This window comes from Dendronephthya gigantea, unplaced genomic scaffold (assembly GCF_004324835.1).
Source record: "Dendronephthya gigantea isolate DGI-Jeju-01 unplaced genomic scaffold, DenGig_1.0 000073F, whole genome shotgun sequence".
NCBI lineage: Eukaryota > Metazoa > Cnidaria > Anthozoa > Malacalcyonacea > Nephtheidae > Dendronephthya > Dendronephthya gigantea.
Genome location: NW_021163083.1, coordinates 1,125,374 through 1,146,692, shown reverse-complemented (window position 1 = coordinate 1,146,692; position 21,319 = coordinate 1,125,374). Strand labels below are relative to the sequence as shown.

The window sequence follows — 21,319 nt, the reverse complement described above, 5'->3', positions numbered from 1 at the left end:
AACAGATATATTAAAGGAAAAATTCCAGACTCCCACCAAAAAACATTTTATGTCTGAAGAGAAACTTTCAGTATTGCAAAATGGCAGGGGAGGGTGGAAATTTTCTGAAATGAGTCAAATGACCCAATAATCAGCATTTTAATCATTGTTCTGAACCACTTACTAGAAGTGTTCATCGCATGTGGTCAAAATTAGTCCTGTAAAACCCCAACCACTGATGTTCACAAGCACGCTTGAATCTTGATTGGTTTCTTACATCTTAAATATCTCCACGACAGTAATACAATAAATAAGGATCTCTATTTGACAAAGGGTTGAATACAAACTTTGGTGGAACAGTTCTGACGTTCATGTCGTCTGCCCGTAGCCAACCAACTGATGGATGAGAAATATCTGAAGTGTAATGTCCACCATGTAGATTCTTGCCATGATGATAAGTGACTGCAAATAGTTTATAGGATAACATGTTCTTAGTTGGAAGCTTTGTCATCTTGGATAATGTTTCCATAGGAACTTGAAGCTGAGCATCGTAAGTTATCTTCTTGGTGAGTTTCTCACAACCATTCTTATTGACAACAAATCTTTTGAGATGCAACACTAACACGATTGGCAAGGTATCTAGTGTCCATTTCTTTGAGACTTCAACTTCAGTCTTGCTTTTATCACACTGAAAACCTTCAACTTCTTCAACTCTGAAGAAATGATCAAATGCCTGCTGAACTGTGCTCACCTCTCCTCGAAGATCCAGCGGAATGGTGAAAAATGGTTGGATGCTAGCAGATTCCTTCAGCCCTGGTTGAAGCAATGATGATCTCAAATAGCCACCAAACATGGCAGCAATTGGGGACTTAGACATGGCTGCTTTTCGTGTGATTGTTGACTTGTTCCGTGGACCAACTTGTTCCCAGTCACCAACAGCCTGATCTTCAACTGTAGAGGTAATAGGATTTTCTGGCTGAGTTTTATTTCCAGCAGAGTTGAGTTGCACCATCTCCTCATGTAAGCCATTCAAGATACAACTAAGAAACTCTTCTGCATCTTCTTGTTTTCCTTGTTGTGAGAGTGATGTTTTTACTTGACATAATAGTTTATACACATATATTGGTTCAAATGGCATACCCATCACAACATCTTGCTTGTTCCAATCACGAGATCTACCTGCTGTAGATTGTTGGGGAGGCATTTCACTAAACTGGCTGACAAACAGAACAAGTGCATCCAATATTGGTGTCAAGCTTGTACCACGTTCAGCTTTAAGTTTAAATTTTGCAAGGAAATGGTAAAATGATGGGCAGAATAAAAGAACTTGTAGGGTTGAATTGATGTAACACCAATTACCATTGTTCTTTAGACCACGAGGTTGCAACGACGGAACCTGATTAGTCAAAGAGGTTCGCTTCAGAACATCCGAAAAATACTGCTGAAATTGATCTGTCTTTGATAAACTGTCCTCTTCAGTACTTTGTTCTGGTTGTTGTGGCTTTGATTTCACTTGAGGTAGTGGATCTTGTGGCTTGGAAGTGGATTTTGTCTTAAAGAGGTCCGCCCAAGAGCTTTTTACCCCCTCATTTCGAGACTCAACAGTTCTAGTTGAGGTTGTTAACATTGTTTTTGTCCCAACCGTAACAACATTTGTTGGACTGTTGTTACTTTCTGCTGAAGTAGGAGTCAGTGAGGGGAGGCTGTTTTCAGCCTTTGGTAGTAAAGAACCATTGTTCTCGTTTGAAACATTTTCTGATCTGATATTTGTATCATCAGAATTTAAATTTTGCTTATTGTCAATCAAGGAAGTATTAGAATTAGATATGTCCGGTAAAATACTTTCGTCCACAGAACATAAAACTTCATTATTTCCACTTACTTTATCGACGTCTGTTGCAATTCGGCTTTCCATAAATTCGTTTGGTACCCTTCCCATTTCTGAGGTAAAAGTTTCAACCAATTTCCTTTTATCATCCAAGCCAGTATTGATGTTTGCATATTCAACTTTATTTGAAATATCCAAGGCCTCTCGAGAGCAATCTTTCCCGCTTAATGTTGTGCTTAAAATGTACATATGAAAATCTTCAGGAAATTCAGTACCGCTTGATTTTACAATTTCATCAGAAAAATACACAAGTATGTCTTCTTCTGTAAAGTCGCCAAAAATAATCGTATTGTTCTCCATGATGAGCTACGAAATCAATTCATTTCGTACAACAAATAGGCAAAAATACGACTGGAAAATTGTCAATTTATGACTCAAATCTCCAGCATGCTTGCCATGTGAGTAAATCAAACGTGTACGAAAGAGATGCATTTTGGGTCGGGCTGATGCAGACACTGAGCTATATAATATTATTATTCCTGGAGGACTTGCTCGTCACCACTGTTAATAATTAGTGAAAAAAGTTGCCAAAAATTTTATAAAATTATTAATTACTAAAATATAATACTAGAAACGATGCATTCATTAACATATGATAATGTTAGACATTGTCTACTGTTTCTATGACTTTATTCCAACTGAATACAGATGTCATACACTAAAAAGGTGTCCATTTAAAATCTCCCATTTCTGTTCTTCTAACCATGTGATCCAGCATTGTGTTATCACTTCAGCAAGTGTTGAAGGCAGAAGAAAATGTACATTAGAATTTATACAAATAAATTACAAGAGTTTGCAAGCATCGTGAAGAGATCATGGAGACCTCTTTTTGAAATGTATCTCCTTTTTAGGTGTAATGTTTATCATTTGGGTAATTATCCAGCCATCGTCTATCCCTGATGTGCACTCTTTACAAAAACTAAACAAAATATTTTTCTATTGATATGACATATTTAAACTGAACTGTTTTCATAAAACTTTTTATAGTACCTGTATCTTGTGATGCGGGGTAATGAACTTCTAATAAATGTGTTACTGTGTTGTTCTTCTATCCCAATCTTCATGCCTTGACATATGCATGATACCATAATATGCAACCACTTTCTACCATTTTCTATAAAAAAATAAAGATAATTCAAGCTCTCATAGTAAAAGCAATCTGGTTGACATAAAATCCATAACTGATTACCTGTCTTATCATATTGGAAGCCAACATCAAAAATAGTGGTTTGAATAATATCATCCATTGTGATACGATATGCTTCGATATTATCTTCAGTTACCACTTCATCTCCTAATTTCTCAATTGCCTAGAAGAAGCAAGCACACATGTCACATCAATGGTGGATCCAGGTAAGTTTTTAAATGAAATTGGGTGAGAGCTATGCTCGGGTGTTTATCTCTGGTTCTGTATGTAAAAAAATGTATTTTTATACCTCGTCAGTCAATAAACCTTTGAGTTGATTGAATTTCCTTTCTGTTACTAAAGCCGATACTGTAACTACAGCCTATAAACCATATAGATAGTAGATGACCAATAATTAGAAAAAGTACTAGCTCATTAGCTTTATAGAGCCAGAGGTTCCTGGCTAATTGCAAAACACATATAATAACAAACACATATAATAACCTGTTTTGCACCTTTAATAAACGTTTCCTCTTCAAAATCTGCATCAAAGTAAGAATTTACTAAAAATATCTTTATTTTCTTTGAAATCCATTGGAATGGGTTTCCGAGGACAACAATAGACGCTTCAGCCTTGCCAGGTTTGCCAGAAACACATCGTTTTCCTGTCGGATTTGTCCGTTCACGGCTTTGAAAATATGTTTCTCTGTGGCAATACGTGCTTGACTTTATTGATACAGCATGATATGGGCGCAAAATAAAGGAAGGATGAGCCAGGCACGGTTTAAATTTATAAAAAAACTTTCGACGAAGTGACCTCCAAGTCGCCATGATACTTTGGGGAAAACTAACCGTACGGCTAAAATTACCCCCGGGGAACGTCTCCGCTGGTTTCAAAATTGTAAACATTAAAAGTTTAAAATATGAAAAGAGACACAGAAAATGTTTTTATGGTATGATCTTCTAAATTGTGGTTAATTTTAGCAGTAGTTTGGTATTTTTCTTCAGATAATTGTTATATCTCAAAAACATAAAGGGTCATCTTTAGAGGAATCGAACTCGTAGCAGTAGAGACAATGAACAAAATAGTTGTACCACACACTACCACTAGGCTGCATGTTGAACACTTGTGAAAATTACTGTACAATTAATATACTTAAATCAAACAGTGAGTTTTTGACCCATTAAGGCAAATGATTGATTCTGTTATCATAATTTCTATAACAATATAAAAAATTATTAGAACCAAAATATAATTTAAATGTGTGTGAATGAATTTGAATGTGTTACCCAAGTGCAATTTTGATTTCTGGTTAACTGAGAGATTGCACCCAATTTTCACATCATCCAGTCTTGTATTACATGACAGTATATATGTGTATATACACAGGTTTATCGTCTAAAATAGCAATATTTCTATAAGAATTCTAATTAATTTCTCAATTTGTTCACTCAGGATCCTGGAGATGGAATAGGATTAGTCGATCAACTTCTGTCTTCAGATGCTGAAATAAGTCTTCAAGCTGCTAGGTATTGTCTAGCTGTCTATAAAACTCTCTGCTTGGTATAGGAAATTATATCTAATGTATAGTTTGTACTTATAATTTCATTCAACAGAAATATAAAGAATGTTGTGATTGGCAGCAAGGCAAATAAAAAAGCATTTATTCAACTTGATATTGCTTCGAAGTGAGTTAAATAATCAGTCATCCCTAGCTCACAGTAAACTGATTCTCCTTGTACAATGTTATCTATTCTTGCTAATTGTCCTTACAATTGATTAAACATATTTTTGACCTCTAATTTTTCAGTCTTGTTCATTTACTGCAAAGGGAACAAACCAACATTGAGCTTGCTATAGAGGCAGTGGTAATCCTAGGAAGTCTTGCTAGAGGTAGCACATTCGATAGTTGCATTAGAAATGATAACTTCTTTTCTACAACACCCAACAAAATTTCTCTTGTTTAAAGAAAATTGTAATACATTTCAGCTGATGATGAAACTGTGACAATTCTTCTGGCACATTCTATCATTCCACTATTTCTTCAAGGTCTGTAATTGTCATAAATATGGTTAAATATTCTCCTAAAGAGAACAAAATACCAACAAACAAAGATCCATGGGATATAGCCAATATATATGACTGAAACACTTTGAAAATAATTCTATGATTGCACATCAGTTTTACTTACTTTAGTTTCCTATGCAGGTTTAAAAAATTCCAATAGAAAACTGGCTGAAGCATCTATTCGCTCTTTGAGAACATTTTATATCTCACCACAAACACCAGTTGATCCCATTTATGAGGTAAATATTCTGATCCCTTCATTTTGTTAAATGGTGCTCATGGTTACATAACCATTGACTTTTTTCTTAGGATACTTCAAACATCAACTGTCTAATACAATTATTGTGTGGTACACACATTGAGTCTGAATGTGCTGCTCATATACTAGCAAGATGTTGTCAGGTATATTCATTGTCATATAATTCATTATTTTCTTCACAAACCAGTCTTCAACCAGTAACTATTGGATGAAAAACATTTCTTTATGTAGAACTCAGTTCACCAGAAATTGTTGGCTCGAAGTGGCCTCATAGAAGCATTAGTCCCACTTGTTGGTAGCAGTAATCCAAAATTACAGCTGCCTGCTTTGCAGTGCTACGCTGCCCTGTCATTAGAAAATGAAGTCATAGCTGACATGATGAAGACAGGTATTTTAAAGATAAAACCAGAACTATCAGATAAAATTATAAATGTAAAGGATTTTTTTTCACAATAGCATTTTTCTTACAGCAACATTCAAAAATGAAAGTCTTATTGAAGTATTAAAAAGATTATTACCTGGTGATAAGCCTGATGCCATTCGTCTATCTGCAGCAAAATGGTATAAACTTTTGATTCCAAGATCGAGCAGTAACATTTTGAAAAATATTTTTTAAAACCTAACAAAATTAATTTTCTTTTTGTGAAGCCTTACAAATCTTTCACGTGCTGGTGCATTTCCAACAACTGATCCTTTAGTTCGTCTGAAGGTACCCTTTTCATCAAATATTATTCTGTTATCATCATTTATATAAACCTATTTAGAGTAAAAACAAAAACTTCTTTCAGGTATTACCATGTTTAGTAAAACTTTGCAAAAAAGAGAAAGAAATTACCATTCGAGCTGAATCTGCTGAAGTTTTAGGTAAGCTTGCCATTCATTTGCAATCTTATAACATCCACTACTTGGTAGTTTATTTCCAAGATCATTACAGCGTTTATTCCCAAGATCATTGTACCTGTCTGTAGTATTGCTACAAGCTGTCATATGTCAACAAATATTCATTTTTTTCAGGATACTTGATTGAGGAAGATGCAGGGTTACAACAAACTGCAGCTATTGCTGATCATCTCATTCCAACCTTAGCAAACTATCTGAGAAAGAATGATCTCAATGAAGATGATTATGCAAGGATGAGAGAGGTGACATATTTACTGTGACGAATATTTTACTATTTCTAAAATCTTAATCAATGAGTCTTTATTTTATTTGCAGACTGCATTAAAAGCTTTTGCATCACTTGGGGCAAGTGATGAGGACATACGAAAGAGGGTAATAGAGGCAGTGGATTTTGTTATACCATGATTCTGTTCAGTTTTTAAAAGGTTTAAGGTTGTTATCTGTTAAAAATCTGGCCTTTTACAGATAATTGAAACAGAATCAACAATGGATCATGTAGTAATGGGCATAGAAGACTCTCGGATAACAGTTCAACTTGCAGCAGTAAAATGTCTGCACAGTTTATCGAGATCTGTTCATCAACTGCGGACAACATTTCAAGATAATGCAGTATGGAAACCATTGATGAAGTTATTGCAAGGGGCTTCAGAGGAAGTTCTCAAGGTTGCTTCTTCAGCTGTATGTAATCTACTGTTGGAGTTCTCTCCAAGTAAAGAGGTAATGGTGAGATGTCATCAGCATGGTAAATGGTAATGTATATTACCAGTAGTTCTAATTTTCCAATATTGTGGCATGTTTTGTAAAAGTGTAAAACCAATTTTATTTTTTAGTCTATCCTTGAAGCTGGAGCAGTGAAACTTTTAGTTGAACTCACAAAGCATGAAAATAATGCATTGAGATTAAATGGAGTGTGGGGATTGATGGTAACACAGTGTTTTTGTATTCATGCATCTCAAATATCAACTAAATCATCTCAACTAAATGTGTAGGTGCAACTAAATGTTTTCCTCAATCTATATTCTGCAGAATATGGCATACCAATCTGATGAAAATACCAAAAACAGAATCCTAGAAAGGCTTGGAACAGGACAGATATTTCAGTAAGTGTAATTTTCTTTATCATCTTCAATAAACACTGCATCTGATTTAGAGTTTGTTGTAGTTTATTAGAAGATAATGATACTCAAGTGGTTATGAAGACTTTGGGATTGATGAGAAATCTTCTCTCTGGCAGAGATGTAAGTATGTCATCTGTGCTTGAACCCCAAAGAATTAAATTATTAAAACTGAGGGTATTTTTCTAGAATATTGACCACATCATGGCCCTCCATGGCAGTGATGTTATGCGTTCCTTGCAGCCAATCATAGATGATAATAGTTCTCAAATTTGTGAGGTTAAAGAGCAGGTAATTAATATCCATAAAGCATTTTAGATGTGAATAAGAGCTGTTGGATTGTGGGCCATGTCAAGAAAATACTAACTGTCCATAGTTTGAAAGAATGATCATAACTTTTTTCTCAGGCGTTATGTATCCTTGGAAATATTGCAAATGGAAGGACAGCCAAAGATTATCTTATGTCAGATGATGGGCTTCTCAAGAGACTTAAACATTATATCACACAAGACAATGTCAAGTTGAAGATGGCTGCAATATATTGCATTTCAAACCTAGCATGGAGCACAGATGAAGGAGCTTCAGAGAGACAAACAGTGTTTCGTGATCTGGGAATTCTCAAGTTACTGCAAGATTTATCAACAACTGCAGATCCATTGCTTTTTGACAGGTTTTAAGACATATTTTTTGTAGAATGGTTTGGGTCAAAATTACAGTAGTTTCTCATGGATAATCAATCCAGCTTGGTATATTTGTTTTCAATTGTCTAGAGTGAAGACAGCCTTACAGCAGTTTTCCTGATAAAGATGAAATAAACTTGCTATGAAGATGAAATTGCTTGCATGAAATAAATTTTAAAATACTTGTATTTAGTTACTAATCTTATGCAATGTAAAAGGTAATACAAACAAAAAAAAAACATTAAGAAAATGTTGTATTAATGATAAGTAATTATTGAACATAGTTTTAAAAACTGTTATACTATACTAAAGTGTTTGCAGCAAGAGCAATGATTTTGCTAGATGATGGGTGGTTTTGGTGGCTAGGATTTTACATGGCCTGATAATGAGTAAGGATTCTTTTGAACAAAATTTGCACAAGGATGTGTGACCTAAATATGCAGTGTTTCTGGTGTAAATGGATGGTCTAACAATGCTTTTGACTTTGCTTGAAAACTACCTGCCTACCTGGAAAAAGCATCTTAATTTCCTTTAAAACCTTCCTTTATTTCTCCCATAAATCCTTCAATGATAACTGGCTTGTCCATACGTCACTTATTTCATTAGCCAGAGCTGCCGGAGCATTGTAACAGGAAAACGTCAACACAAAGGATGCCACGCTTATTCACAAATAGAAATTGACTAGCATAATTCAACATCTCATCTTTATAATCCATTGTACACAGTTTGATAGGATTTTTGCTGAAGAAGTTTGATCACAGCTTTAAAAAAAAGAAAGAAATCAATTTGCCATCAAAATCAGTTTAAAAAAATGGCCAAAGTGCTTAAATAATTTTCGTATGACTATTTATAGTATTTATAATATTGATAAAAATATACCTTCTCTCTCTTCTGCTGTAAAAGAACCTCTGGGAAAGTCCACATCAAATGAAATAAATAAATCACCAAACAAATTATTATTATCATAACTAGGCATTCCTTCGCCTTTCTTCTTAATTGTTGCACCAGGCCATGTAATTTTTTCCCTGGTGACATGAACCTAGAACAAAAAAAACTTATTTAGTTTGTCACTTATGGTTAAAGGCTTATGCTGCCTCTGCTTATGTATGTGCAAGAAGCAAAACTTGCAAACGATAAAAGTGTTATATTCATCATGAATGCTTTTCCATAAGATGAACTTAAGCAATAGATTCTCACCTTGTGTTCATCTAAGTGTTGGATATCCATTTCAAAACCATTTAGTGCATCAACAAGAGATATAGTCACATTTGTATACAAAGTCATTCCATCTCTATGAAACCTTGAATGCCTTCAAAACAAAAGAGTATTTTCTTAACATCGAAAGGCACAACTTCTACTTATTAAATGGATTTTTTTAAACAAAAGACAGAATCTCTGTTGAATATGACACATTAAGTTACCTTTGCTCTTTTATGATAAATTTTAGATCACCAGCATCACCATCAATATGAGGTTCACCTAAAAGTAAAATACTTCAATATCTGATAATCTTTATGAAATATAATATTCATGTGCGTTACTAACCTTCACCAACAAATCTAGAACACTCTTGGCCATCGATCATTCCTGGCTCAATTTCAACTTCCAATTTCTTCATTTTGTTCACATATTTCACAGCAGGGCATTCATCACAGACTTCTTCTTGTGCCATTTGAAAACGACCTGGTCCAAGTTGTGTTGTTCTCATTTCTTGTCGGCAATTACATTTCCTTGTGCCAGGGATTGTTTCAGACTCTGGTTTATGTCTCATTACCTGCATTTGTTACATATATATAGTGAAAAATCATTACAAAAGGTGCATTTGAACTTGTGTGATCTCACAAGTGCAGTAAATATATGCATGAAATACCTCAATAAATTCCCCACTATACAACTCCTCTAATGTCACATCTAGATCCATAACTATATCAGCACCCTTGGGAGTATCTCGTCGATGAGAGTGATCTGATCCACCAAAGTGAAAGTTGAAACCACCAAAAAAACTGAAATTTAGAAATAATTAGTTAATAAGATGGGTGGAATTCATATTACTGGAAAATATACAATAATAATCTGTGAATTAAATATTCTTTGACTTTTCATAAACCATTGAGACTGTACAGATGCTTTTGTATAATATGTGTATACCGTACCTATTAAAAGAATCAAAAGGATCGTGTCCATTTTCTCCACTCATTTTCTTTAATCCTTCTTCACCATGAGCATCGTAAATTTTTCTTTTCTCATCATCTGACAAAGCCTGAAAAAGGAAACCTTATTTTAGGAAATCTTAACTAAGACAAAATTTAATTTAACATTTTTAACTTCAGGTCCTGTATACCATACTTAGATTCAATTAAGACACAAACTCAATTGGAACATTGTAGCTATAAATACATTTACTTGTAAAAGACAGTTAATGCCTACTAAATTAAATATTTTACAAGACAGCAACTGGTTAACGTGCATAATGTACATACAAGCTATACTGTGTGGGATGAAAATAAAAAACACCAGCTGTTGTTTCATACGAAAAGAAGTTCAAGCACTTCAGTCTTCAGTACTGAAGCCCAAATAAAGGAATAGCTGAACGTATAGCGAACTCATATAATATAGATACCTCATAAGCTGTACTCAAATCTTGAAACATTTCATGTGCTTTTTCATCATCAGGGTGCTTGTCAGGATGCCATTTCATAGCGAGTTTTCTATAAGCTTTCTTTATTTCTTTTTTACTAGCATTTTTTGTCACTCCCAAAATCGCATAAAAGTCCCTCCTAAGAACAAATCAGTAGTTGCAAGTTAAGAATTAGGGCTGAAAAAATAAAAAGATCCAATATTTCATCCAACTTACCCGGCTAAAATTTGTAAACAGAAGCCTAAAACAAGTAGAACAAAACTCCATCTTCTACTCATTTCAGCGGCCATCTTGAGAATTGGGAAACACACGGACGCAAAACTGACCAATCAGAGAGCTGCACCTGTCAAAGTGCGTGCGTTGCTAAAAATGCCCAGCCTCGTACCCAGGCGCTTTATTGGAAAACATAAATGCAGCATTCAGCGTAATGTACAGATCTGTGGCTAAGATGTGCGAGCGCGCAGGGGTGCTTGAGGATTTGATGGTGAGTTGACAATTTTGATTGAGTTGACAATCTCCATTGTGAGTTGACAATCTCCATTGTGAGTTGACAATTTTGAATTGCGAGTTGCGAATCTGAATTGCGAGTTGACAATTTTGATTGTCAAATCACGTCACAAATTTCATTAATAATAATTAAACCAGAGTAGCGATAATTGCGATGGATTATATACCTGGTTGCCGTGAATTCACTAATTCAATTATTATTCATATTTATATTATATTTGTATATTGTATACACTGAGTCATATTTCAGATCGGTGGTGACCACCTCGACTTTTGAATGAGGTGACATACCATCAGGTTTACACTTGCGCTTTTAAAGGTCAAGTGAACTAATGTGATGGGAACAAATGAAATGGCATCATGTCACGTGAATGTAGTGTCAGATGTAAATGCTGCAGCCAGGCGAAATTCTTCTCCAGCAAGAACACAGTACATACGTTGAGGGCATTCCCTTGAGTTCCTGCCTGGATAATTTGTAATTGTTCGTAAAACAAACTCTCGACCAGCCGGTGCTGGAAACGGTTTTGACTGGTTAGAAGTTGGTGCCTTAAGGTTAAAAAATATTGAGTATGAATGCCGAATACTTATTTGATTAATCAACCAACAACAACCAAGTATTATTAATTACCTTGCTAATTTCATGATTGTCATAATCTTGCTCTTGTTCTCGCAATATCTAAGACACAGAATGCGAAATAAACCACTTATCTGGGTCAATGAGTAATTTAATAATTAGTTACCTCTTGTTTGGAGAATAGATTCTTGATTACATGGCCCATGGGTCCACGGCTAGCTCCAACTACGTTCACTTCGGGCTTCTCCAGTAATGACGCAATGAATGCTTCAGTATCGATATCTGACTTATGGTCAACTTCAGATCTCTGAAGTTTGAACTTCAATGACTGCGCCTGTGCAATCTTTATTTCAATACGACGAAGTTTCTCGAAGAGATTCTGCAAAAAATGATAATGGTTGGCCACAAACCAGCACCGGATTTTCGTCTTTATACTTCAGGCAGTTGATGAACGGTTTAATTGAAAAGAGTTTTTTTGGTTAAAAGGTGATAAAAATCTAACCTCGTATACAGCAAGCTGTTCCTGTGATGTGTCAAATATTCGACTTGCTTTTTTTATAACACGATCAATAACAGCACTTGAATGAACACTATCGCCTAAATTTAATAGAGAAAATTTTGATAACAATCTATCTGATGGTGTGAGCGTTACTGAATGACGAGGGAAACACTTCGTGATAATAATAGAAGTAATACAGACCTTCTTTTTCTATGCGCCTTATTGATGCTTGAAGTAAAGAAGAGATAAGCTCTGTTGCAACTTCAGCTGGTCGTAATCCAGACAGATAATGAAAAACCTTCAAATAAAGAAGCACGTCACAAATTATGATCAAATTAACAGAAGTGATGACGGAAAAGATTCGACCTTCTCAGCTTCCTTAGTTTCGTCAAAAAGACGTTTTTGTCGTCGGACGGGACATGGTCTCGCATTCCGCCAATTATCTTCCCAGATGTTGCCTTGTACACGCATGCGTAGACTCAATCTTCCCTCTTCACACCAATTCTAAACACGAGAAAATATTGTACCATGAACTATTAGCTTCCAATGTAATTTCATAAGAAGCATCAACCAACCTTTGAGGTTGTTTGCCTAGGTAATTTTTCATTTTGCTTATCATCTTCAGAGAGGGCTTCACTCAATTCTTCCTCCGTGATTTCGTCGTCATTTGTACCCCAGTCTTCTCCATCTTGTTGCTCTTCCTCTGCTAAAAGTGTTTGAATATTGTAACAAGTGGTAGAAGGTAGAGGATATTAACAGGACAATATGATATGAAACCTTGTTGCCTTTGGTCGCCTTCCATTTTCCTCCGATATTCAATCTCGTCCTGAGTCTCTTCGCCTTGTATCCAATCATTCGGAGAATACCACCGGACAAAATCTTCTAACAAACACCCTGGATTGGCTGCCTGAGTAACAACAATTTAGTAAGATTAGGTATAAATGAGTATCTTCACACTAACCTATGAAAGTTACCTTAAATGCCTCCATGTCGGACAGCAGGCAAGCACTTTGCATTTGAGCTCGAATTCTTGCACCTTCCTCAGTTGTTCCGAGTTGCGTGAGAACATCAGCATGTGCCTGTAACATGTCTTCTGTCATTGGGGCAGGTTCCTGCGAGGATTAAAACTACGCTTTCATACCGCTTAATTTGATGTTAGATTTAGTCAGGTCTCATAATGCTACTGTTTAATCCCTAATGAACAAACACAAACTCACCAACCTGTGTTACAGGTATATATAAAGGTTCTCCAGATATTAGTAGCCTAAGATCTCCACATCGTTTTAATGCCCCTTCTCGTCTGGTATTACTCTGTACTGTCTTCAAATTTCCCTCTTCGTCCTCTCCAGAATCATCAGAATCATCTTGGTTTTCTAATGCTTCGAAAAATTCATCTTCGCTACTGTCATCATCAGGGTGAGAATGTTTGGACCTTGCACTTGCTGGTCGATTTCCGTCGTTTGGTTTAAAATGTTTCTCGGACATTTCGTCATTTATGCTAGTCTGGCTTCGCTTGGATAAACACTTGCGAGCGATGCAACAGTTCAACATCTAATAGAGGAAGTCAAGGCTCAGACTTAGACTCAGACAATAAAACCAGTTGTTTTTTGTTGCAATAAACTTTTCTAGTTACCTGTAACTTTTGATGAATTAAACTGCAGTCCAGATTGGGTGCTTCCAGCTCAAGCCTTGGGAAAAAAGGTTATGAATGGGATGGAGTAAATAAGAGTGATTTGAATAAAGTGATTACCGTGATATTAATATTCCACGATCCCAGCGATATCTCATCTCCAACACAAATTCTTGCCAAAGACGAGCAACGGCTCGCAGACCTTTTAAAATAATACAAATCAACTGATGAGTGTTTCTGTAGTTCATTTGAGTACTCTCATTTTATAAAACATGACATGACTAACCTCCATAGCTGTGGTTCACAATACAAAGACAAATTGCCAAGGAGTAAGTTAGACTTTCTTTAGGAGCGCTTTTCAGGCCACGAAATTTATCCTAAGAAAATCTTCCAAAATGGTTAAGAAGTCGAATACAAACCCAAGAAGTTAAAGCTAATCGAAGACAAAGAAGGTCAACTCACGCTGGGAATATCCTTTGTTGCATAAATATTTGATTTCAGTAATGTCTCTTGTTTTATATCAATGTCATTTGGATGTAATTCAGCGTCAGGAAACAAGTGCTGAAAGAAGAAATCGTCATGTTTTAAAGAAACAAATCCTGAAAGAACAGATCATTCTCTCTTCATTATTCGTTTTACACAAGTGAATGACAGCATAGATGTTACCTTTAATATAGAGTTAAGAAGTTCGGCTGGTATAGGCGACTCATCACTGGAAGAACCAGTGATCTTCGAGGTTGCCTTTGTAACAGCAGATCTTATGTTTGAAGATAAAACAGGTTTGGTAAGTTTCTGAAATGCATTGGCGAAGTCTTTGTTTTTGTCTAAAAGAAAAGTAAGGCCTTAGGGTTACAACATAGCCACGATTTCAGTGCTGCAGTATGAGGTTGTACGTTCAAAGGTGTTGAAATCCCCAAATGATATACGATAAATGTGAATAAAGGACATGTACCATCACTGTCGTCATACAAATCATCTTTCAGTGACGAGGTGGCTTCCTTTCGATAACAAAGACTCAAATAACGATCAAGATATCCACCTAGAAAAAACAGAGGTATTCATAAGTCAGTTATCTTATTACGAAAATGACAGTAACAAAGAAATTATTTAACCCACCTAAAAGACAATTAGCATCGTCATTCATCCTGACTCTCACATGCCATTGTGGGGCTTGTAGAGGATCTAAATCACTGAGATAAAAAAACAATCAATATATTCAGCGCTTGTTTCTTCCAGGAGAAACGCTTGTTGTAGTGTACTTACGAATAGATCCCATTGTCAACGATGATATCTTCATATAAACACGGCCAAGTCACAGATAAATGTAGTTCGCTGTTAAATAAAATCATATCTTAAACAATATGCGCTACTATTCAGTCTTCTTTCTCACTTTTCTTTTTTTTAATTTGATCAGAATAATATTAAAAGCTATGTAAAGAGATCACCTGACAGCATCCTGCACGGCACCAAAAGGAAGCGTAGCCATATCTGACAATCCCACTTCATCTCCAAGACATGAGTCCACGTCAGGTGGGGCTTGGGGCCAAACAGTATCACTCCAATCATTCAGGAAATATGTAAACCTTACAGTTATTGTAACCGCTGGTGAACTTGTACCGCGAAGGGACTAAAAAACAATATTAAATACATTAACGACTGACTGTGAAATCATTCGACAAAAAGTGAAATCATTTGAACGCTACGTATCGTACATAGCGAACCGTGACGTATTCCTTTGTTTCAAAGCCATTAGTTCTCTCCGAGTGGCCTAGGAAAGAATGATTAACGCTACGTGTCGCTATGCTACGGTTGAAGTGGTAAACTATTAAGCCACTGGCTGCACCACTCGTTTTGTCATGTACACATACCAACTTGTCTTTGAACACATCAAGCAAGCCTTTCAGATGATTAAATTGTGTTGGAATATGACGTAAATGTGACATTTCGAAGCAAGTTCGAAAACCGCCACCAAGACAGAGCCCGCTGTACAATCGTCTCCATTTGTGGTGTAATTGAACCAGTAATGGAATATAACTGGAAATATAATAAATATTAGACTATAAGCCAATGAATTATTAGCGGTTTACCAGTTTTTATTTTCCAGGGGCCGGTTGTGTCAAGCCCGTTTAGCTTAAACGGTGGATAAGTGAAAATTAAATAACACTCTTACAACTCTCTGCAATGAGTCAACTTGAACTCGTTTAATTTCCGGACCTATAATTCAGTCTGCGAGCAGGCTAAAGGTCAAATAGCACAATCCACTGCTAAGCTCTTTCATACTACTAGTCGCTTTCCTGCATTATGTCTGAAAACCAATCCTCACAATCAGCTGACAACGACGATATATACATTAAAGGTAAAAAATACAGTCCACCGTTCGCAAATGAGCCTGACGACTACAAAAACCTTCGAAAAAGACAGGAATTGAAGCGCGAAGAGTTGCTGGCAAGCCCTAAAAGATTTCAACGCATTAGCGAGCGTGAAGACCGCTCAGATACTCCACCAGCATACAACAAATGTGAATCTGCTGGAAGGCACCTTGCAAGATATCGTGGCTTTGATATTTGTAAATGCCCTGTGGATTTTGTGCTCTACCAACAACTGTTTGGTTTGGTCAAACCTAAAACGGTGATTGAGTTGGGTACATTGTCCGGAGGCAATGCTATTTGGATAGCCGATACTCTGAAGTTATTTGATATTAGTGCTCATGTATACAGCATGGATCTTGACATCAGTAATCGCAGCGAGATCGTGAACAAGTTAAAGCCGGAGAATGTCACCTTTCTTCAAGGGGATGCGTATGAAATCGAGAAAACATTTACGGACGAGTTTTTGAAAAGCCTTCCACACCCCTGGGTCTTCATCGAAGACGCCCACGTCAATATTCCTATCGTGTTTCAATATCTCCATCAATATTTCAAGGTCGGCGATTACCTGATTTGCGAAGATACCAGCCCTGATATCCCGAAAGAATTGGGAATGTTTATGGGCAACAACGAAGATTTTGTGAAGATGGGGAGAAAACAGTTGGGCTGTTTTAAAGATTTTCTGAAAGAGTATGAAGATTTTTACGCAGTTGACAGTTTTATAACTGATCTGTTTGGTTATAATTGCAGTTGGCATTGGCATGGCTTTGTAAGAAGAATGAACTAGGACATGATAAGATACATGCGAATTTGAAAACCCTGGTCCTTGCAACACAGAGTTCATTTTACTAGCCACTACATATTAAAATGAACAATGTTTTGCAAGTAATTCAGTAATCTTTTGGTGTAATAGCGATTTAATAATAATAATCTTAGATTTAATGAAAATTAAATCTGGATACTTCATTTCCCGGTTTTTCTTGATTGAAAGAAGACTTTCAATCCATTCCTCCCATCCAAAACTTTATCTTGTACATGCATTTCTAATTTTTAATTCTAGTTATAGAAGCCTTGAGAGGCTCTTAACTCACCATTTGGAATTAGATAAGGCCATTGACACAGAACTGAGGAGTAAATGATATCTTGATTCACTTGTGATGGCGGCATTTTCTACAGATGGTGATAAAACTATAAACTCCTTTAAGCCATACCTTGAAAAGTAAAAACAATATTGAAATGAATAATGAACAAGAGTTTTTTCACAACTAAAATCTTAGCAATGAGGAGAAAAGGTAATTATCTTCATTTCATGGCTAAAGATTTCCTAGATGGGTGTAATTGCAAAGAATACATCTCATTCATTGTTATATGAGGTCAGGAACCACCGAACCAGGGATAAAAACAAAACTAGACATATCTTAATATTTATATGACTATAAGATTTTCAGAGGCTGAGGGTCACCTTCTGGTGATGACTCATTTTAATTAGAAAAGCATTTCCCAAAAATCATCAACATACCATCGACTAAGGCAATGAACACGTGGTGGAAAATCATAATCCATATTGAACATGTCCAACACTGCATAAGGAAGGCCATCTTCAAATCCTTGACATGAAAATATAAAAAGTTGCAGAAAATAAATCAAATTTGTATTATAGTTATTTAATTGCTCTCATAGATGTCATAATATAAAGTTTTTACAAACCAGAGTTTTCTTCATGACGTTCATTCTTCGAAGCTGTGGAATGGTATGTGATATCAAAACAAAAGTCTGAGAAATGAACACTCTCTGATAATGTCTCCCAGTTTGATTGTTTCGACTTGCAGAAGAATAAGAAAGCACTGAATAAGTTTTTTGTATCATTGTGCTTATGGACAGCGATAGATTTTCTCACCTCGGATGTAATCTTCTTTGGGATTGGCTTCAGGTTTCCTGATTTCCCCTCTTTGTTTGAAGATGAAGAGAAGTTCCGGACACGCTAATAACATAATTTGTAACATTATGTCAGTATTTCTTATTTCGAATTACTTAAATTTGCTCAAAGACGGATAAACTAAAGGCCTTAGGACTCGTCGGAATACTTGATAGAGCACTAAAATATATAAAAACCTGGAGAAAGGATGGCTTCTTATTGCTGTTGTCAACTTTCCATTTGTGCAGAATTTCTTCAATTTGTGAGACAAACCTGGAAATAAAAAATGTGCAGTTAATAACATTTTCTTTCATGAAAAATGCAGAGAACTTATACAGTGTATTTTGCACTAGTCATTCCAGTGTCATTCCCATCGAGAAATTTATTTATAGAATTATAGTACATATGTACTGTATTTAAAATCGGAGATAACGCACCTTTCCCATTCTGACGCGGCCGTGAAATCAGTAATTTCAAATACAGTCGACTCCTATAATAAGAATAAAAAGGAATTAAAATAAAATCGCATGAGTTCGTTTAAGAAAGTGAGCAAAACTACTATTTCTTACATTTTCATCCTCGTCCGCCATATTGGTATCGACATGGCTAATTGTGACGTGTTAGTACGAGAAATTTATCAAATATTTCGACAAAACTTAGACATATTTGGCGCCTAAAACTCAATGGGAGGGGGCACTCTGGGGCAGCCCCACACCCACTACGTTGGGTGCACAGCCGTACACTTAGGGCTTGTTTACATGGAGCGAGTTATCGCGCCTAGATGGGGTAAAAAGCGCATCACATAACCTGTTTAATCTTTCACCATAATTCACTCCATGTAATCGACCTATTTTTTGGTGGGGGCTCTGTGCACACACATTTACAAACATTTCTTTGTTTAACTTATTTTTTTATCCATAGTTTTTATAGCTAATATAAAATATCAAGACATTACATAAGTTTTATCTGACACTTTGGCAATATTTTCTCTTGGTTATGTAACATTCTTGTAAATTAGACATGCTGGTTTGTTACCTAGTCCAAACTTAGTACCCACAGTAACTGACTACAATACCCATACTCATCTGAACAAAATGGTCAATAAATCAAAACTGAAAATATACAAAATATTGTACAACTTATTTACATTATTCTAAGTTTGGAAACCATTATTCATTAATGACCAGACATGTCTTTTATGGAAAATTATTGCATTCATATTACTGATTCTTCAGGTATAATTGTCATATTATGGCAATTTCATAAGCAATACATTTGTTTGCCAAATTGCTCCAGCATTTGGCAAATAATTAGCATGAATATTCTGAAAACACTTTATTAGGTCAGGTTCTTTGTGCTTGACTGCCTCGCTGTAATGAAAAGATTGAAATTAATATCCTCTCTTCTTGGCATATAAAATAGATATGAGAAGCAAAAGTTTCCCTTTTTAATTAATATCATAAAATTTAATTTTTTTTGGTACATTATATAGGATCCTAACCATTTTCAAATTCTCCAATCGTTGATATTCAGCTTCTCTCTCTTCTTTATCAAAATACCATAGAGTAATGGCATACCTATAATTCAATAAGAATTCTTTAGGACTCCAAACACAAGCTTGATTAGCACCATTCAAATATTACTCACCTTACTGTATGAGCTGGCAATACTTCATGAGGATTTCGTCTGTCTGACCAGAATATAAACAATCTGTCAAGTATTGGTTCGATATCAACATACATATTACCACCATGAGGATACAAACGCAATATTCCACCACAGACCTACCAAGACCAAAAAGTCAACTTAATTTTATGCAAAACATCATGAATAACCAACAAAGACTTTGTCAACCAACCTCTCTGTCATAATCCTTGTTAAGATAATATAATGTGGTTAAACATCTTCCATCTTGATTAGGATTATCAACATGTTTTCTGTACCTCTTCCCACCACCAGGATAACAAGCAACCATTGCCTTAATTAGTAATAAATGAAGAACATGCATTTATTGTAATTAGTGTAGATGTCAATATTATATAATCAAGTAGGTGGTGCTTGAACTTCGGTCGTCTTTGTGCTTTAAGCATTTTTGTCTGGGAATTTCTTAGCCAATTATGCATACTGCGATGTATAAAATCATGAAAATTATAACATTTTAATTCAAGTTATAGTCAGTCAAGGTTACTATGATGACCAGGTTGACAATAACACTGTAACAAACAAAAGGAATCATGGATTTTAATATTGGAAGAAAGAGACAGTAGTCCTCAATGAATGACTTTATATACATTTTAATAATTTATACCTGCGTCCTGCCTTCAATCTTGTGATAGGAAATCATTTTATTGAGTTCACGAACCAAAGCATCCACTCTACGCATATGAAGTAATATATTTTCATTCTCTGGCTCTCTACCATCAAGCCACACAATTAAATCACCTCGAATGTTCTCTGAAGTTAACGTGTTCGTTGTTAATTGTCCGTTATGCATTCTTCCCTTCTCGTGCACGCGTTTTACTTCATCTAAAATGGCTAAAGCTGTTTGTTCTTTGTGGAACTTATCGATCACACAATATCCTTGATGGTTTAACTTGTCCAAAACATTTCTGGCGAGCTCTTCAAGGGTATTTGATCGTGTGTCTGGCTGTGACATGACATTACTATTTACGTATGTATTTATCGTCAAAGCTTGTTTTAACATCTTACACGCATCACATCTTCGTGGCAATTCTAGACGACGGCAATCAATACAAAGCGTCTCTTTGGCTAATTTGCTCATCCTACTAAGCAACTATTATTGACACTTTGTTTGTAATAGTGTTTCTCGAATTTCATGCTAAATCTCACGTCTTGGCTCTTGAAAGACTTCCCAAAATTATCATCACGATGAGAGCTCCGAAGAAATAAATAAATTCCTGATCGCGGACGCAGTTGTTAAGAAAATATACCTGCTTTCACTAGGCTAAAATTGCGTTTAGAATAAGGAAGAGCAGTGTTCGTGCTGATACACTAAAAACACACAATTCCGAGCGCAATTTCGCCAGTTTTAGTCGTAGAATAACAAAAATATCAACTATTTGCCATTTTTTTCATCAGGATATCAAAAGTGGAGTTGTGTAGCGGTCTACGACCAATTTAATTACTTTATGTTAGCACTACGAAAGTGCAGGGT

The 21,319-nt window shown here is 35.7% G+C and overlaps 7 protein-coding genes across 8 annotated transcripts; 2 read left to right on the top strand and 5 right to left on the bottom strand.

Moving 5' to 3' along the window:
- Positions 1-26: 26 nt before the first annotated feature.
- Positions 27-2,274, bottom strand: LOC114531534 (ubiquitin carboxyl-terminal hydrolase 10-B-like). Its single transcript, XM_028553145.1, has one exon. It carries the CDS (start codon positions 2,165-2,167, stop codon positions 260-262), a length of 1,908 nt encoding a protein of 635 aa, XP_028408946.1. The 5' UTR covers positions 2,168-2,274; the 3' UTR covers positions 27-259.
- A 166-nt stretch (positions 2,275-2,440) lies between these two features.
- LOC114531582 (m-AAA protease-interacting protein 1, mitochondrial-like) lies at positions 2,441-3,824 on the bottom strand. The gene is made up of 5 exons (XM_028553191.1): positions 3,498-3,824; positions 3,304-3,375; positions 3,057-3,177; positions 2,858-2,981; positions 2,441-2,786 (listed from the first exon to the last, which is right to left on the bottom strand). Exons 1-5 carry the CDS (start codon positions 3,822-3,824, stop codon positions 2,681-2,683), a joined length of 750 nt encoding a protein of 249 aa, XP_028408992.1. The 3' UTR covers positions 2,441-2,680.
- A 38-nt stretch (positions 3,825-3,862) lies between these two features.
- Positions 3,863-8,249, top strand: LOC114531652 (armadillo repeat-containing protein 8-like). Its single transcript, XM_028553272.1, has 20 exons — positions 3,863-3,946; positions 4,450-4,523; positions 4,611-4,682; positions 4,805-4,887; positions 4,984-5,043; positions 5,203-5,300; positions 5,371-5,463; positions 5,552-5,708; positions 5,791-5,881; positions 5,969-6,029; positions 6,109-6,184; positions 6,335-6,462; positions 6,536-6,592; positions 6,686-6,937; positions 7,051-7,143; positions 7,247-7,320; positions 7,383-7,458; positions 7,525-7,626; positions 7,743-8,005; positions 8,106-8,249. Exons 1-20 carry the CDS (start codon positions 3,917-3,919, stop codon positions 8,134-8,136), a joined length of 1,971 nt encoding a protein of 656 aa, XP_028409073.1. The 5' UTR covers positions 3,863-3,916; the 3' UTR covers positions 8,137-8,249.
- Positions 8,250-8,286: 37 nt separating this feature from the next.
- LOC114531653 (dnaJ homolog subfamily B member 11-like) lies at positions 8,287-10,948 on the bottom strand. Its single transcript, XM_028553273.1, has 9 exons — positions 10,870-10,948; positions 10,636-10,792; positions 10,169-10,275; positions 9,886-10,018; positions 9,561-9,789; positions 9,437-9,494; positions 9,213-9,324; positions 8,895-9,054; positions 8,287-8,776 (listed from the first exon to the last, which is right to left on the bottom strand). The coding sequence occupies exons 1-9, from the start codon at positions 10,941-10,943 to the stop codon at positions 8,721-8,723; spliced, it is 1,086 nt and encodes a 361-aa protein (XP_028409074.1). The 5' UTR covers positions 10,944-10,948; the 3' UTR covers positions 8,287-8,720.
- A 390-nt stretch (positions 10,949-11,338) lies between these two features.
- Positions 11,339-18,745, bottom strand: LOC114531650 (rab3 GTPase-activating protein catalytic subunit-like). Of its 2 annotated transcripts, none has more exons than XM_028553269.1 (27): positions 18,714-18,745; positions 18,582-18,634; positions 18,342-18,417; positions 18,127-18,210; positions 17,937-18,051; positions 17,749-17,836; positions 17,321-17,440; positions 15,732-15,897; positions 15,309-15,490; positions 15,127-15,195; positions 14,980-15,053; positions 14,816-14,902; positions 14,530-14,687; positions 14,326-14,424; positions 14,150-14,240; positions 13,984-14,065; positions 13,867-13,921; positions 13,455-13,784; positions 13,208-13,345; positions 13,011-13,140; positions 12,809-12,939; positions 12,600-12,737; positions 12,435-12,531; positions 12,237-12,331; positions 11,901-12,113; positions 11,789-11,836; positions 11,339-11,706 (listed from the first exon to the last, which is right to left on the bottom strand). In XM_028553269.1, the coding sequence occupies exons 1-27, from the start codon at positions 18,732-18,734 to the stop codon at positions 11,524-11,526; spliced, it is 3,123 nt and encodes a 1,040-aa protein (XP_028409070.1). In that variant the 5' UTR covers positions 18,735-18,745; the 3' UTR covers positions 11,339-11,523. The 2 variants fall into 2 exon arrangements, with proteins under 2 accessions (XP_028409070.1, XP_028409071.1); XM_028553270.1 differs by having other exon boundaries at positions 12,809-12,936.
- On the top strand, positions 16,136-17,294 carry LOC114531651. The gene has a single exon (XM_028553271.1). It carries the CDS (start codon positions 16,165-16,167, stop codon positions 17,014-17,016), a length of 852 nt encoding a protein of 283 aa, XP_028409072.1. The 5' UTR covers positions 16,136-16,164; the 3' UTR covers positions 17,017-17,294.
- Positions 18,746-19,042: 297 nt separating the features above from the next.
- Positions 19,043-21,255, bottom strand: LOC114531586 (egl nine homolog 1-like). Its single transcript, XM_028553196.1, has 5 exons — positions 20,453-21,255; positions 20,003-20,122; positions 19,792-19,928; positions 19,646-19,721; positions 19,043-19,514 (listed from the first exon to the last, which is right to left on the bottom strand). Exons 1-5 carry the CDS (start codon positions 20,924-20,926, stop codon positions 19,488-19,490), a joined length of 834 nt encoding a protein of 277 aa, XP_028408997.1. The 5' UTR covers positions 20,927-21,255; the 3' UTR covers positions 19,043-19,487.
- Positions 21,256-21,319: the final 64 nt, after the last annotated feature.